Here is a 17,145-nt window from a genome sequence, read left to right as displayed (position 1 = left end):
GTTTGGCGATTATATTGAGAATAATTTTTTGTTCACTTAACACGCAAAACAACAACAACAACAATCAAGCTCTCAAAATAAGAGAAACAAAGCATTTTTGCAACAGCACACGAGACAATTTTCAGTTTCATTCTAGACGCCTAACAATACACGATGACTTCAGTGGAGGGCTCGCGAAATTTAGTGCTGTTGATAATTTTTAATATTTTAATATTAACGCATAGTCTTGCAATTGATCCGAAACTTGATTTTGGTGATAATCGGGGACTCGTTGAAGTGAAAAAGGATATAAAAACGGGAAAAATTAAAGGATTGCGTGTGACAGTTGATACGTCGGAATTAAAAGGTGACCTGAAAAATTATTCGACAATAAAAAAATTTTTTAAAAAATTAAATAAATTTTTCAAAAAGAATCAAAAAGCAGTGGAAGTGACAGCTCATCCTCAAGTGATTCATCCGAAACTAAAAAGACAGTCGGTGTTCGTACGGACGTAACATTTGAGATAACGAGCGGTGAGACAAATGATACCAAAACAGTCGATGAGAAAGAAATTGGAAAGGAGGATGATAATGCAAGCATTCCAGTAGTTCCAGTGTTTAAAGGCACACCAGATCGTGGAGGTATTAGTAGTGGACATGTTAAAGAGTCAATTGCCAATGAAATTTTGAGTGTCATACCTTTAGAGAATCCTTCACAGTCATTACCTACACGTGGACCAATATTTCATAGACAGGACGACAGGAATCAATTCAGCGGCAGTGGACATAGCGATGAGTCGTGGAAACAGATCCCACAATATGCCATATGGACAACAGAAAGATACAACAATCGACGATTCCATCAGGAACCAGTCTTTCATCACCGAAATGGTAGCAATGTCCAAATTTAATCATGCGGAACTAATTATTTATGTATAAAAACTTTTCAGGCCAATTTGATATTTTAAGAAAGCCATCAAACTTCATACCATATCAAATTCATCATGATCGTCATCATCCATGGGAACCATGCACTTGTAAAGAATATCCAGGGCCACTTTTAAATCCACAACATCCGTCTTCATCATCTAATGAATTTAAGCTAACGAATAAAGTTGATGATAAGCTTGAGAGACCTTTCTCAAAGACTACATAAATTTGTAAGTCAATTTTTTATTTATATTCTTGTTTGTAGCACTACCCGTACGCGTACAAATGAATGAATGTTGTAATAAAGATGTAAGAAACAGAAAAAAATCTAACATAATTAAATTCATTATTATATTTTTTGTTTATTTAGATGTAGGGATAGTTCGGAAGTTACGTCCATATCAGTGGTGGGCAACCTGTGTCCAATCAAACAGACAAGGAGCATAATCACGAGTACACTCACGAGCATGCTCAATCAAATTGATTGAATATGCTCATGAGTGCGTCTACTCATTGTCTACTCATTTAAGTGAGTCTACTCATTGTCTGTTAGGGTGTGCTTCGCCATACTGTGGAAATGCCACACTGTATGCTGTGTGTAGTTTCGATCTAGGCTTACCACTAAGATGTGCCTCGAAAAATAATAGATTGCCCACCACTGGTCTAAATTATAGTAAGTTTTGAGGTAGAGACATTAAGTTCCATAAGTAGACGTCACTTCCACTCAAACCCCCTTTAAAAAAGCACAATTTATGTGACACAAAAATGAGATTGTTCGTTGCCAGATAATAATTCATTCACAAAATAGCTGATAGTTTTTGTTTGCTTCTCAACAGCACTTGCGGTTTCTCACAAGAATATATTTCTAATGAATATACTTACTGCTGTTATTTTCGTGAGCGGAGAGAGAGAACGAAAACAATAAATTCAAATGCACATGAAGTTGATAAAAATCTGCTTGATTTTAACTTCTTAGAAAAAAAAATATATAAAGTGCTTAAAACGGAAGTACGAAATAATTTTTCAAGCGCGATTTAACATGAGTATTGGAAGAGCTTAGATGCATTTTGTCTGTGATCATGTTATGTTTGCTGGAGTGAGACTAATCTGAAGTTTTGTGTATGAAGTAAAGATGACATGGTGTTGCATATGTTTCAGGGGTTGCTTGATTTTTAAGAATTTTGGGCTACTTGCTTCATTTTGTAGTAAAATATCCATTATGCTATAGAATTCTGAGCCATGAGCCAATTTTCGGTACTCAAATGCTGTTCAAGCTGACGGCTAGCTTTAGTATTATCCAAATCGAGATCTGATATTACTTGATTAGATCTAAGAAGGGACTTTCAGGGTGTATTCAAAAATGACTCAAGTTCCAGTTACTGCAATTAAAACTAAAGTCCAATAAACCAAATTCAATTGAGTATTTCAAGTTTTTATTCGATTCACTATCAAACAATCCATAAAAAAATACAAAAGCCTTAAATCCTCCAAAAATGTCCAACAAAAATTTTTTAAATCTAAAAGTATGAATTTAATGAAAAAAATGCGTTCCTAACTTTAAAGCCTCTCATACATAGCCAAACTCATTCCATCTATAAATGCATATTCACATAAATTTTCGTATAGCTAACACTAACTAGTAACTAATTAATTTGGAGAGTTAATCAAAAATTAGGGGTCAAGACATAAATTTTATGTCTATGGTGTATGAATGGAATATGTTGAGACTTTTCCATCATTTTCTAATGTTGTTGTTGCTGCTTTGTAGCCAGTCTCGGCACCATTGATGTTATGCTTCTCTGCTTCGGCTGTGCTGAGCATTGAATGGCTTTTGATTTTTCCGTCACTGTCATATTCGGAACCTTTTAAAAATTTAATTAATTATAGCAATTAATCATACTTTTCAGCACATTAGAAGCTTAATGTCCAAATTACTTACCACTTGCCCATTTTGATTGTTTTTGCCATGACTTAACGCGCTTAAATCCAGTTCCACCAGCTCCACCAAGGCTTTCAACATTATCAAAATCACTTAATCTACTTTGTAAATTTGTTGATCCTACAAAGTTTGCGGCTGCACTATCAAGTGTGCTTGCTGTATTGACTGTACGTCTATTAGCTTCGGATGCTGTGAGTTGTGATGCACTTGATTGAGATCCTGCAATTTGTCTTTGTTGTTCTCTTGCCAACTTCTCACTTTCTGACATGTATTGCAATAAATCTTCAGAATTAGCATTGATTGCTTGTGTACTGAATCTTTGGTTAACGGAACCAGCTGATCCACGTTGTGAGCCTGAGTATCTTGATTGTGGATATGCCTGATATCCATAGCCACTTGTTCTTGATCCTGTGCCGGCTGCGTATTGATTTTGTGCAGCACTTCCAGCTGAATATTGATTTTGTAAAGTACTTCCAGCAGCGTATTGATTCTGTGCAGCACTTCCAGCTGTGTATTGAGTTTGAGCAGCAGTTCCAGCCAAGTATTGTGATTGTGCTAATCCTTGTTGATTTTGTGCTTGCATTTGGATGCGTGATTGTGTTGTAACTGGGGCTGTATAGTAAGTTACTCCACTGCTTCCATATTGAGATCCATCCTGAGTTCCTGCAATGCGGCTTGATGTGACTACTGGACGATTTACAGTTGTATATTGAATGTTGCTGCCACTTGCTTGTTCATTTTCGTTTCTATTTGATGTTACTCTTTGGTTATAGACTGGACGTGCTTGATAATATCTTCTTTGGTCTTCATTTGTTCTTTGTGATGATGTTGACTCAACTGTATGAATTGGAACGGCTGGAACTACTCGGCCTGTGTAACTTTGTTGATAATTTGTTGAACCACCTGTTGATGCTGAGGATTGACGTAAATTAACGTTTGCTGGTTGGATTCTTTGTTGTGTATCTTCTTCCTCATCTTCGTCAATTTCTTCTTCGTTGTATCTTGAACTTGCATAGGCAGGTGTTGTCACTTTTTGTGGTTGATATGCTACAACTCTTTGTGTCACTGATTCAACTCTTGATCCGGATGATGATGCTGTTCTGTCTGATGCATATGATGGATAGTAATTGATTTGATAGCCTGGTTGAACGCGTGTTCGGCTTGATTCTGTAACAGCTTGATATCCTTGTCTGTTGCTAGCATAAACACGTTGTTGAGTTTGATCTGGAGCAGCGACTGGAATTGTAAGAACTGTTGATGTTCCTGGACGAACTGTCATGCTTACATATTGACCAACTGGAACAGGCTTTTGTGTTCTTGATTCACTATATTGAGCTTCTGAATTCTGTGCTGATGATCTATAGGATGTTGATGTTGAGCCTCCTGGAGCATAATAAACTTGACCTGTTCTTCCACTTCCAGTAACTCTTGATTCTGATTCTCTTTGCAATTGTTGTTGCTGTAATAATCTTCTTTGTGTCTCTGTATATCTATTATCATTGCTAACTGACAAGTCGTGGTAACCAGCACCAATGTTTGTTTGCAAATCTTCTTCCTGTTCCTCCTCTTCTTCTTCTCTACGGCTACTTCTTGATGATGCACGATAAGCTGATGACTGAATATTACTCAAATCACCAGGAACTACTCTTTGTTGTAAATCATCAGCTTCATTGGCACTTCCTGCTGAAAATCTTGCAGATACTCTTTGCTGTAAGTCATTTTCATCATTTGCATATCCGTGGGAAACAACTCCAACTCCTACATAATCTGAATTCTCAAGACCACTAGCACTGCTTTGTTGTAAGCTTGATGACAATCTAAAATAAGTTGTTGATTAAGATTAGAATTGTTTGTATTTACGTAGATTGAAGTAGGTTAGGGGAAGTAATTTGGTTTGATGATTAAGAGCGCATTTTGTTGGTTGGGAATGGCTTGAATATATGAAGGCTTTCTATTATATAATAGGAATCTCTAACAGGTATGCTATCATGGTACGCTAATATCATGATAGTAGCCGTTTCCTAATTGAATAGTTAGTCCTTAGTTACAAAGTTTGGTTAAGATTTAAAGCTTATAATTCATGTTTAATCATGTTCAGCATGATGATTCATTCGAAAGTGATTTCCGTACAGGAATAAATATTTCAAAAGGGCAATGATAATGAAAAATATTTTTCAGGTTCAAATGATCAATTCACTTGAAAACACAGTCCACAAGCCATCACAAAATGCGCTATTATTAAATTATTTTAAATAATATTGCAATAATCAAAGCAGAAGCTTCGACAATCGTTATCAACTAGTATAAGGTCGGGAATGTCACAATCAGACTCTTTAAGAAATCTACATTCTGACTGTCAATTGATAAGACAAAGAAAGTCAGCTGAATAAAATGTGTTTTTACCTTGAATTGTATGCAGATGATGAGCCAGTTGAACATCCAGTTGTGCATCCAGCAACATAATTTTCATTTCCACCAAATTGACGTTGATAGACATTTTGACTGTCTAATTTTGATAATCTTTCTTGCATACCTTGACGTGCATTATTGACAGATGTTTGATGTTGCGAGTAGTGCCTATCATGAATAAAGAGAAGGTGATTGTTAAAATCCCTGTTGTAAGGAACACAAGTTTTGCCAATTTTTTTCAAAATGAAAAAAAGAAGAAAAAAGAGTTTTGATCAGAGAAAATTTTCAAACGGTTTATGACATGTTATTAATGCACAAAAATTGAAACGCTTTTCTTTAATTAAAACTTACGTTCCATACTTATTATCTACATCAGCATGCGCTAATGCAGCCGTGACTAAAATTGTCAGCAGTATTCTCATTGTTTCTAGAATGTTTTAATTCTAATTAAATTAATATATTTTTGATGATTATTCTTCAATTGATCTCACAAGACTGAAGACTCTCTTCGATCTGTGCAAATTATATACTGTAATTCTTATCGGTGTTCGAACTGAATTCCTTCATAAACAAACTCTTGGATTTTTTATTTTTCTCATCTCAATTGAATTATTCTCAAGTATTTGAGACGTATTTGTTCCGCTCTTCCAAGAACTCGTGGTTGAGTTCGATTGAAGTCAAAATATTTCAGTCATTCTTATCAATCGGATGTTACTCAAATTTTTGTGCAGTTTGTTTGTTTATTTTGAATAATTTTGTGATTATGGACATTTTAAGAGCATGTATTTTCTGGAGAATTTTTAAAGACGTAACTTGTTATGATTGGATTTTTCAAAATTCTGAGAAAGCTACTGTGAAGCACATTTTTGAATAATGAAGGTAGATGAGGAAATAGGATGTGGGATTTTTGGAAAAATGTATTAGTTTTAGAGCTAAACTATACTTTATGTCTTAAAATTTGAATTCGAAAATTTGATAAGGATTTCTAGACAGAACTAAAAATATGAAATCTTAATAATCTGTAACTAGCTTTATATTCAATGTATTACTTTTGTTAGCTTTTATAACCATGTTGTAGATATGTTTCCATCCTAAACTGCATAACGTGTTTGCTAAGACATCATTGCATTGCCGTGTTAACTGAAATACATAAATTTACCTGACGACACCTTAAAGGCTGATTTTGATCAATTCTTATGTCAAAAAATGCGATTATCCACGATTTGTCGCTCAGGTATATGAATTCTCATATTTCATATTAAAATGTTTTCAATCAAGCTCATTTGAAGCCATTTGACGTATCGGTATGCATTGGGTTATTGTCCACTCGTCAAATACGCAGCCAACATGGCAGACAGTTTATTTAAAACAGTTATGAGTAATCTTTTTTAGTACCACGGTACACCTTAGCTCTAGAAAAGCTTTCAAAGAACATCTCAGATTTTTTACAGCAACTAGAGTGTTTGATCATCGATGTTCTCGTTCCTGATTCAAAGGAATCTAAAAATGATGAGTTATGGATAAAAATCAATTCGGGAAATTAACATGATTCATAAAAATTAAAAAGACAGCATAATTTTCGATATTTTTTCATTAATTTTACTTCCTTAATGTCTATTACACATGATTATCGAGACAATAAAATTATAATCAAAGAACCACAGTTAAAATTAAGTTTCTGAGTTGACAAAATAAGGACCTTCTTAAAATTATGATTAAGTATCCTCAACATGAACTCATTACTTATTTCTATTGTAATAAGTTGTCACTTTTCCATTATTATTGACTGATGTGCCTGATTCACGTTGTTTGTATCCATTGATGTCTGATGATGATGAGAATGATGAAACTCCAACAACGCCTGGTTGTCCTACACTGTGACTAACAATTCCTTCATCTCCGAATCTTGAGTCTAATCTTGGTGGGCTGACATGTGCAAATCCTGATTGGTGTCCACCTCCAACTGATCCACCTGATGCTGCATAGTTTCCGCCACCACCTGAATAACTTCCACCGCCTCCGAATCGATTAACAACTGGTGTTGCATATCCTGGACTGTTGTAAGTTCCACCATAAGTTGATCCTCCGCCTACACCGCCATAACTTCCAACTCCTGCTCCAGCAAATCCTCCACTTCCTGCATATCCTCCGCCACCAGCGCCATATCCACCATAACCAAATCTATTTCCATAGAGGGCTTGGTCTCGAATGGCATTGTAGTTTGCGGCTACTGAATTTTGAATTGCTGCTTGTTGTGCTAAGTTTTGATACCAAAGACTGGAAGCAAGTAAATAATTTTAAATTAGCTATGAATTTTTATGAGACATAATCAACTACACGATTCATCAAAGCATCTAAATATTGTCACTACAGGTGTTAATTGCCAAACCTTCTATAATCATATGTAATTTTAGTATTAACAGGCATTAGTCATCATGAAAATGTTTTAAAGTTAAATTATTCATCTGTAAATCACCAAATTACTTATTATTCTTATTGTTCTTATTATTGCGTCTATCTTGACTTCTTTTTGATGGACTTAAAGAAGCATATGATTGAACTTTTGCACCTTCACCTGCATAGCCTGTTGTTAATGACCTTGTACTTGGACTTGAATGAGGAAATTTTTTGTATGAGATGGATATATTGTACAATTTTGTTAGTATGGATTCTTAAGAGTAATGTTAAGTATTCTAAACTCTTGGATAGTTGTATGTCCGGTTCTAGAGACTACTAGAGTCATCTTGATGACATTAGTCAACCTTTAGAACCAGAAATGCAACTAAGTGAACTAATAACCTGACCAATCAAGCTTAATTCCATCCTCACACCAACACAACCACCAATAAAATATTTACATACTAAATTTTGATTCCAAAAAGTGCTTTTTGTCAACCATCACCAAAAATTTTGTTTTTGTGCATTCGAAAATCATTCAAAATTTAAATCAAAAGGAATATGTGCAACCATATAATTGATCCCAGATATAGCGTGCGATGAATCCGTGCTTAAAATAATTCCATACCCAGTTTGGATCATCATTCATTTTATTTATAAATATATTCTTTAACAAACCCCGAAGATTCTAAAAGTTTTGGTTTATATTCACCCAAAATGCACATAATTTGCTGGAATATTACAAGTTTGGATCTTAATGGAGTGACCTATAAAATTATCATACTAAAGTCAAACCCTAAAGTGAAATCTTCAATCGAAACAAAGGATTTGGTCTCATGTGTTAGCCAAAACAAAAAAAAAAACATTATAACAAGTCAAACTAGCTTTGTATATACAAAGTCGTATAAATGCACACACATTGAAGACAAAAACAACACAAAACAAAACAATAATCACATCACAAAAACCAAACACGAAGAAAACAACACAAAACAGGAATTTTGTATAAGGGGTCAAGTAAAGAACTAATGAACGATTAACCATACTTAGCCTGAAAAGCATTTAATTGAGCTATATACTGTTGTATGTCGAATGGTGTAACGACAGGAACATATGGTGCGGCTCCAGCTGATGAGTAACCTACGTAATTGTTTGTATAAGGATATTTAGAACCATAACCAGAATTATAATTATCAGTATAAAGTCCTGCCGAACCTCCAGCTGAAGAGCTAGAGTAGCCTAAAAATAGAGAAAAAAGACAAGGTTTAAGTCATTTTTTAGTAAACAACAATGAGTCATAAATATATAATGACGTTTGTCTTAATAGAAAATAATTCATTGGAATCACGATTTTCGTTGTATATAAAATTTGAGTCATGTTCAAGGTCAAAATTTTTAGAGTATAAAGAAGCTCAAGAATCACAAGTAAGTGAGTATAAATAAATTAAATTGATCGTGAAAGCTATAGAGCATGGGATAGCCAGCCGGGTGTGAATGTGTTGCGAATAAGTGCGATTGTATATTCTTCCTTATGTACACTATAGATGTATGAATATTAATTAACACTATCACGTCAAGTCGCATTTGTGTGACGTCATTGTATAGTCAAGAAATCAAGTTTTTTATTTGTCAATAACCGGACTGTTCAATGGAAGAACTTTGGGATTTTCCCAAAATAATCATAATCGTCAAGAAAGCTTCTTCATTTTGTGTGTGCTTGCTACTAATTTCAATCTTGTCGGAATTAATCACAATCTTTTAAATATTTTTCAACTTAATAGTCAGTCATTACAATGTCAAATCGTGTTTTCGAGTTAAAATGATGATTATAAAGTTGTTTTACCTGCACTGGTTGTGGCTACTAAAGCGCAAATGATACCGAATGTCAACATTTTCTGTTCGATGTGCTCTTCTGCAAGACAAAGAAAAAAAGAAACAAAATCAAGGAATTAGAAAGTTTGTCACCATAAAGTTCATTATACTCTTCTATTGCAATTGATTGCAATTATATGTAAATTATAGTATATTAAATATATGGGCAGAGTCATACACACTTTATGTGTTCCAGAATCAATTGAATGCAAATAACACGCAATTTTATACTTAATATTAATCAAAATTGATAACTCTGAGTGGATGCTCGTCAAATATTAATTTTGTCGATTCTTTTCATTGAAAGAACATTGAGCAAATATCGCAGAAGGTCAAGCGTTAATTGCTCTTAACTTTAAAGGTTCTTTTGCTTATTTTTTATCAAAATGGATGAGTTTTTTGGACTTGAATAAATGACACGTGATGCAAAATATCGTAAAATAATCTGCATATGTGTTATTGGACATTTTGGATGGCTGCTAATTAGTTAACAGAAAATTGCTTGATTTGTCATTTTGGAATTTCCAGTATAATATTTCCCGATGGATTTAACGGTTAATAAACTCCTATTTTGACTATAATTTAAGAATTTATTGCAAATGGACTTCTTTCTAAGATTTTATGCCTGGTTTTTAATGTGTAAAATCAGGTTTAGACAGGAATTTAGAAAGAAAGTCTTTTGGAGACGTCTAAGGGAGGGCATGGGACGCAATTGATCTGTAAAGCTAGCGTAAATTAACTAAATAAGGCTTAAGATAATTTAGTTCCATTTAAAGCTTTAATCAGGACGCTTTAATCAGTCAGATTTGACAAAACAGTGACATTTAATTGTGAAATCAAATTCTTATCTTTGATTTATATTTAATTAACAGAAGTGACCTAAAAACATTTGAAAATTATGTATCAGTGCCTTTAGCTATGTGATTCACGTAAACAATTTTAATCTGTAACAGTATTTTTCCCTACTAGATTGATGGGATTCCCCAAATGTAATAAAATCTTGTCTTGAACTCAAGAAAATTTCAATAAACAAGCTTCTGGGGAACGAAGAAGGTGAAGGAGCCCATACTGATATCAAATGGACTCCGAACACCATGTGACTCCCAAATGGATAAATTTTGTCACTTGTTGACTAAGGTTTTGTGGAGAAAAATCGTCTTGACTTCGAAGTAAGGAACAAATACAGATAAATACAGCCTGAACATTCTTAAATATTTAATTTTAGAAATGACGTCCAGATTTCTCTTTTCAACAGTGACACTGCTGATTTTTAAGCTATCAAAACCCCGAAAAATTGGCGTTCTTTTATTTCATATTCACTTTTTATCGTTGCGCGTGACAACTTGACCAGGGTCAGTAAAAGATGCGATAATTTTGAAGCTATTTATTTGTGTTTTTTGAATCAAATCTAATTTAAATGTCAGCGGCTCTTTCTAAACCTTCAAAATTTTGCTAAAAATTCAAAACTTTAGCAATATGTTTTCAATTTTGTGCAGCACAATTCCTTGTTCAAGACGAAATATTGATCTTGATGCGTGTTAATTAAAAATTATTTTATTAGCACCATCGATATAGTTTCTTAATCCTGACATATAAATTGCTATGTGAAATGCAAATACTAATTTCTACACTAGTGTTCTAATCACTTAAAACGTTAGAATCGATTTAGTATACCTAATCTGATCATGCTTTTACTCAATTATTATGCCTTAACCAGCAGATCCCTAATATAAATCTTAATTAACTGCACATTCTAAAGGCGCAAATGGCATCAAATAATATTATTCAGCCAATAAATCACATGTGAGTCAACTTTATGCGCACTTAAAATAATAATTTTTTCCGGCTTTGACGGCTTCTTGAATTTAATAAACAAAGCCTGAACTCTTCAAGACAGTAAACTAATATTGATCATTAAAGTGATGATATCCGATCAAAGATCTTAAATGACATTTACTTTTTTTTTTTGTTAAAAATATATATTTTTGCACAGTTTTTTTTTATCGCTGATTATTTAAGTGACAGAACAGGTTGTTAAGCTTGTTTTTTGTATTGTCACCAATGATGTAATCTGTTTTGATTCTCAGAATATTTTGCAGATTATAAATTATTAATTAACATGCATTTTAATCATTTGTGACTTTGAATGCTTGAAAATCGGAAATTCCATGACATTTTGTTCCATAAATATGTCATGCTGCTTAGTTCCCCTTATCAATAAACTTTAATTACCTTTTTTTATATTTTATATTTTACTCTCGTAATTTAAATAAATTTTAATTCTTGTCTTGTAAATAAATTCTAGAGATTTATATTATTTGTGTCTTGTCGGCTGTGCTTCCTCTACTAAACTGAAGATCTAAAAGATGATCGTGCTTAAATGTAAACAAAAATCGATGTGGAAAAGAAACTTTTTTGTTGTTGCTGTCGTTTCTCTTTTATTTAAAATATTCCTTACATCAGGTTTTATTGCTTGATATCGAATGGAACTTGAATCGCGATTTGGTTCTTCTTGTTCTTAGAAATTTACGTAAACGTAATTTTTGATGAGTAGCTCAGTCCAAAAAGGCACAAAAGTTGTATTTCATTATTTGTTATTGTTTTGAAAACATAAAAAAGTACCGACCGGAAAATCCCCACCACAGCACAACAATTTAGTACACAATTCAGAGGAGAAACGACAGACTTTGTTATTCTCGCATGTCGCTTAATCGCTCATTCGCGTAAAGCTTTAGAACAAGAAAAAGCTCGAATTTAAAAATTAAATTGAAATGTGATCACAATCGTTATAATCCTCTTCTAATAACTGTTGTGGTAATGAAGTTAATTAATTCTTCTTGTCTTTATTTGACTTTATCTTGAATCGGCTACAAAGAGTCTACATGGTAAATGTTATTGGTCGTAAATAAAGCTAGTGTATTCAATATAGTAATTGTGTTTTATACTCAAAAGACATAAAATCTCGAAGAAGCACAAAAGAGTTGATTAGTTTCATTTGCAGCATCTAGGAAATTTTATTTCTACAGGATTAATGGCAATAAATTAAATTGATGTGCAGACATTAAAATGTCAAGAATGAAAGTCGACCTGACAAAGGAACTGCGAGGAATATAAATTGTAAAAGAAAGCTTCATGTCTTTTGTGAAAGTGTCATACATACTTTCATTTCTGTGCTTTATGGTTTTTTAGGCATAACCCGATAGTTTATTTACATTTTATGAAGGATCAACCATAGCTCAGCCAATCAATATCAATTTGGAATATTATAGATCAAAACTAGATGTTTAATGGAATTGAGTCAATTTTCCATACAAAATCCGACTCGACTTCGAGTTCTACGCAAGACTACTTTACTCATACCTAGTATGATAATTTTATGAACTAATATTCATTTTGTAGACTAGTTTTTTCTAAGAATTCACTACGGAATCTCCAAAAGACTATAATTACATCACAGTCAAGCTACCTCATCATTACTGCACACCTTCAACAATTTATTAAACTAATTAGCATCAAAATTTACAATGAAGAATATTCGTCATCTGAATTCATCTCTGGCATATAAATGACCCATAAGTCATGCAAGTTATCGTCACTATTAAAGCTTCATGTGTCAAAAATGACGATAAATATTGCAAGATTTTCATGAATAAAAAAACAGTCAATTTACTTCAAAAGAAGCATGACAAAGATTTTGTTGTTTATTAACCGTTGGAATAATTTAAGACTTTTTTCCTTGAAAATTAATTTTTAGACAATTTGATGCAGTAAACAAGTTGCGAATTAAGGAAGATTAGCAGAAATATATGGAAGATTGTATGCGATGATTAACACAGATTTAGAATATTTTGACGGAAATTAAGTTTAAAAAATTCTAAAATTAAAAAAATAGCAATTGAAATTCAAATTCAAATTTCATTTTCATAAGTTTGAGGCATTAAGACATATCTTGTATTCAAGGCATGAAGCATGCAAATTTCCAAATGCTTGATATGTATATCAGCCAATTTTGCAATCCCGAGCAGACAATCAGCATAATCTCATGGTACCACGATGTTAATAAGATGTATTGTGAGCTCATTGTATGCATGTTAGGAAATATCCAGCAATATGGCATGATTTAAAACAAAGGAACCGATTTATTTGCATATTTAAGACATGATATCTCATGCACGTGGCATGATGCCTCTCGTTCTTCATTTAATCTTCAAAATATTCTAACACAAAATGTCAATTTTTTAATGTGACTATAAAACTTTCCATTCTTAATAATATATCGATTTATCTCCAAGCTGTTCGTCACTCAAATATTTGATTCGTTAAAATAAACACCAAAAAAATCACAAAATCTTAATAAGGAATTTATACAAATAAAAATCCTCAGTTAACAAAAGATCGATTGTTTTGCATCCAAAAAGCCGATGAGATAATAAAATGTTTCTGTGTAATTTAGCTCATCCAATATGACATCAGTAAAAGTTGTCTTAATGCCCTCTGTTACACACAGTAGATAAGTTGCCTTAAGTAACACACCCACGAAATTAAAGAAAGTTTTTTTTTTGCATAAATGGTAATTTGGATTGTTTTTGGATAAATTATGGAAGTTGTGAATTAAAAATGTCAATTTATGGATAGACAAGTGGGACAAATTGTGTCTGGACTTTCTTATTGATTGTTATTTTGTAGATTGAGATGTTTAGTCGCTTTAAGGTAAACGATTTGAGAACTATCGGCATATTTTCGAGTAGACAACTTGACATAATGTCTAGTTAGTAACTAGATCTAATTCTGAAAGCATACGGCTTAGAAATGGTCAAAAATTCAGTCCCAGGCCGACTTGAGACTAGCTTGAGGCTAGATTTCATGGAATCTGATCTGGAATCAGAGTAACTTTGGCCTGGAAGCTGTACTTTCATCTTTTGTTTGAACTGTGTATCTTCTGGGTAAGACTAGTCATTAGTCTATCGTAGGTCAAGTTGTCCACTTGGAATCGGTCAAGAAAAACTACATCTCGATGTCATTAACACAATTTAGAACACACCAGATAGATCTCTCAAAAAGGAACCACCATAAACATAGAACAACCCATTAAAGGTCATCAAGTAGCGCCCTTCAAATCATCCCAAAATAAACCAATAAAACAATCATCAATAAATTAAATTAATTAATAGATTCATATCACGAATAAGATCGTACCGCAATAAACACTTCTCTATTGTCTTTTAATTCCACTGCACACTAAAAAAATCCACAAAACTAATTTGTTTTCCTGTAAAAATTAAATTGAAAGAACTACGATGTCTCACTTAAATTGAGACAAAAGCAATAAAAATTTTGATGTTTATGTCAATAAAATAGAATAAAAATTTAGAAATCAAATTGACAATAACTGTCCAATTAAAATAGGCACTTTAATTAATTTTGAACGTTTAACTAACTCGAGTATCTGAATTAAACTGAGAGATGTTTCGCATTGAGTACGAAATATATATGGAACTGATGAAAGAAAATTCACGTAAGTGTGTGTTTTTTATTCCTTTTTTATATTTTGTGGCTTTATTTTTCATGAACATCGTGATGAATACCACTCTCGAAATGAATACTTACTACTCACTACACTACAATATCATGATCAAGACGTAGAGCGTCTGGTAATATAAAACAAATGTTCTAATTGTATTTTCTAAGCAGGAATTAATGCAATCTGATGGTTTGCACATTTTCAAGTTCAAGATAGATTGTTAGGGGTTCTGAGTTTGGTTCCAGTTTGATGATGTTTATGAAAGTCAATGAGAAATGATTGAAATTCCAGATTTTGTGAGATTCTAGGAATGTCTTGGTCAGTAAATTTTATTTACTCTGTGACTTTGCATTATAAATTACTTTAGATTTTTTGTGAATTTATTTCGAATGATGTCAGTGAACTGATCGATATTCTATAGCTGCCTGTCTTCAATTGTCAACTGGATTTACCAATAACTTATTTGCAAGTAGCAAACATTATTCTGAAAGAATCCAGTATGTTGAGTTTAATGCTGTTTAGATATAACTTGAATATAACTAGTTTAAAGGCCACTCCAGGCTAAAAAGAAGCCTAAAAATTCAAAAACGATTCATATTGCCAATTACTTTACTATTTAAATTCTTAAGTATCCCTGAGAATTGAAATTAAGTCGTGATCAAATACCTAAATTTATTGCACAATTAACTATTATGTCATTGTTTTTTTTTTCTGCAGTTAACTCCAAACTACATACCGCGACTAAATAAAGTGTCATAAAGTTTTTCCACCTTTAGCACAGTCGGGTAATTTTCCCACGCATGCCCTAGAAAAAAGGTTATTAGTCTGGGTTCAATAAGAATCCCGAGTGGTGCAGGCTTTGGTTAGTAGTCGACTATGTGTCTTGGTATGGGAGATCATGGATCACAAATGATCTATACGAAAAGCGAAGTGAGTAAGTAAATCTCTTGTCGTGAGTCGAGCTTAAAGTTAGACAAATCGTCAACTAATAGCAGCCTGTGTTCCACTCGGGACCATTTTGATGACTTTCTTAACCAGAATGAATTGAAATCATACTCATATTTCAAAAAGTATGAACTTCTGATTCACAATATCTTGCAAAAAGTCATAATTCATAATTAAATGCAATTTATACAGCTCATAAAACTGTCAACCGAATAAACATCTTCAAAAAACAATCTGAAAGTCATAAAATCTTAACTTTTACTTTCATTTATTTTTCGTTACAATCAAAAAAACTGCGACAAACTAGACTTCCAGCAATCAACAAGTTGCGACTTCTGTTTTATATCCAAACACTTGTTGAACTGCGCAAAAATTAGATGCCCTAAAGTCAACATGTGTTTTTGATCGTGATTGACTCTTTACATTGTGCTTTATGAATTGAGGCACACAGTTAAATTTAATTTGATTGATTGATACATATCATTAGTTTACTATAAAGTGAGAAGTTATTATTAGTTTAATGTATTTTAATTTAAATCAACATGCATTTTCGATCACGACTGCTTTTCAATTAGACAAATTAATTATTACCGGCAGATTATGATGTTTATCTGGGATTATTATTGAATTGGTGTAGTCAGGGTTGATGACTTGGAGTTCCTTTACTGTCGTAGGGTTAGTCTAGGTCATAAAGCTACGTAATTAAGCTGTAATAATTTATAATCTTTTGTCTGCTTAACATATGATCCGGAATTTAACAGAAACTATCGAGCAATTACAATTTTCACTATTTTTAGGTCACTTGGTTCAGCCACAGATCAATATCATGAACAAACAACGAGTATGCTTACAAGACAATGACTCTGCCTCACATTAGGATCATCAACGTAAGGTATATAAATGCATGACCTGATTTATCCTCCAGATCTTATTCAACAACACTGACTAAACATTAAGGAATAACCCTCTATTATTTTGACGTCAAAAAAATACCATTCCACGCTCTCATGCCTCAACAATTCAGCTTATAAACAACAATAATTCGTAAATCTTCATACTTTGGTGTCCAGAATAGCAAAAAAATAATGTCTTGTGGAAGTAATTAATTTCATTTATGAAGTTAAAAATTCGAGAAAAAACCTTTCAAGTGTGT

The 17,145-nt window shown here is 32.9% G+C and overlaps 3 protein-coding genes across 15 annotated transcripts; 1 reads left to right on the top strand and 2 right to left on the bottom strand.

The window, feature by feature from the left end:
* Positions 1 to 119: 119 nt before the first annotated feature.
* LOC139100558 (uncharacterized) lies at positions 120 to 1,236 on the top strand. Of its 2 annotated transcripts, XM_070653187.1 has the most exons (4): positions 120 to 346; positions 412 to 621; positions 685 to 870; positions 930 to 1,236. In XM_070653187.1, exons 1-4 carry the CDS (start codon positions 154 to 156, stop codon positions 1,133 to 1,135), a joined length of 795 nt encoding a protein of 264 aa, XP_070509288.1. In that variant the 5' UTR covers positions 120 to 153; the 3' UTR covers positions 1,136 to 1,236. The 2 variants fall into 2 exon arrangements, with proteins under 2 accessions (XP_070509288.1, XP_070509287.1); XM_070653186.1 differs by having other exon boundaries at positions 412 to 870.
* Positions 1,237 to 2,320: 1,084 nt separating this feature from the next.
* Positions 2,321 to 5,766, bottom strand: LOC139100577 (serine-rich adhesin for platelets-like). Of its 3 annotated transcripts, none has more exons than XM_070653217.1 (4): positions 5,609 to 5,766; positions 5,252 to 5,425; positions 2,849 to 4,665; positions 2,321 to 2,771 (listed from the first exon to the last, which is right to left on the bottom strand). In XM_070653217.1, the coding sequence occupies exons 1-4, from the start codon at positions 5,677 to 5,679 to the stop codon at positions 2,608 to 2,610; spliced, it is 2,226 nt and encodes a 741-aa protein (XP_070509318.1). In that variant the 5' UTR covers positions 5,680 to 5,766; the 3' UTR covers positions 2,321 to 2,607. The 3 variants fall into 3 exon arrangements, with proteins under 3 accessions (XP_070509318.1, XP_070509317.1, XP_070509319.1); XM_070653216.1 differs by having other exon boundaries at positions 5,252 to 5,461; positions 5,609 to 5,763; XM_070653218.1 differs by having other exon boundaries at positions 5,618 to 5,755.
* Positions 5,767 to 6,833: 1,067 nt separating this feature from the next.
* On the bottom strand, positions 6,834 to 14,933 carry LOC139100578 (uncharacterized). 10 transcript variants are annotated; one of them, XM_070653224.1, is made up of 6 exons: positions 14,723 to 14,933; positions 9,498 to 9,566; positions 8,870 to 8,893; positions 8,701 to 8,794; positions 7,742 to 7,867; positions 6,834 to 7,534 (listed from the first exon to the last, which is right to left on the bottom strand). In XM_070653224.1, exons 2-6 carry the CDS (start codon positions 9,544 to 9,546, stop codon positions 6,997 to 6,999), a joined length of 831 nt encoding a protein of 276 aa, XP_070509325.1. In that variant the 5' UTR covers positions 9,547 to 9,566; positions 14,723 to 14,933; the 3' UTR covers positions 6,834 to 6,996. The 10 variants fall into 10 exon arrangements, with proteins under 10 accessions (XP_070509325.1, XP_070509326.1, XP_070509324.1 ...); XM_070653225.1 differs by lacking the exon at positions 14,723 to 14,933 and adding an exon at positions 11,762 to 12,521 and having other exon boundaries at positions 9,498 to 9,568; XM_070653223.1 differs by lacking the exon at positions 14,723 to 14,933 and adding an exon at positions 11,759 to 12,519.
* Between the last annotated feature and the right edge of the window lie 2,212 nt (positions 14,934 to 17,145).

This window comes from Chironomus tepperi, unplaced genomic scaffold (assembly GCF_022539635.2).
Source record: "Chironomus tepperi strain 1889 unplaced genomic scaffold, CSIRO-AGI_Ctep_v1 contig_67, whole genome shotgun sequence".
Taxonomy (NCBI): domain Eukaryota; kingdom Metazoa; phylum Arthropoda; class Insecta; order Diptera; family Chironomidae; genus Chironomus; species Chironomus tepperi.
The sequence above is the reverse complement of the archived record's forward strand: the minus strand, read 5'-3'. Positions and strand labels throughout refer to the sequence as shown.

Coding starts and splice junctions, on each gene's coding strand:
- LOC139100577 (XM_070653216.1), bottom strand. CDS start 5,679: ATGAGAATACTGCTGACAATTTTAGTCACGGCTGCATTAGCGCATGCT. Junction 4,666..5,251: donor TCATCTGCATACAATTCAAG/GTAAAAACACAT, acceptor AACTTATTTTAG/ATTGTCATCAAGCTTACAAC. Junction 2,772..2,848: donor ACAATCAAAATGGGCAAGTG/GTAAGTAATTTG, acceptor AATTTTTAAAAG/GTTCCGAATATGACAGTGAC.
- LOC139100558 (XM_070653186.1), top strand. CDS start 154: ATGACTTCAGTGGAGGGCTCGCGAAATTTAGTGCTGTTGATAATTTTT. Junction 347..411: donor TGATACGTCGGAATTAAAAG/GTGACCTGAAAA, acceptor TTTTTCAAAAAG/AATCAAAAAGCAGTGGAAGT. Junction 871..929: donor AGTCTTTCATCACCGAAATG/GTAGCAATGTCC, acceptor AAAACTTTTCAG/GCCAATTTGATATTTTAAGA.
- LOC139100578 (XM_070653221.1), bottom strand. CDS start 9,546: ATGTTGACATTCGGTATCATTTGCGCTTTAGTAGCCACAACCAGTGCA. Junction 8,894..9,497: donor AGTAGCCACAACCAGTGCAG/GTAAAACAACTT, acceptor CTCTATTTTTAG/GCTACTCTAGCTCTTCAGCT. Junction 7,535..7,741: donor AAGAACAATAAGAATAATAA/GTAATTTGGTGA, acceptor ACTTGCTTCCAG/TCTTTGGTATCAAAACTTAG.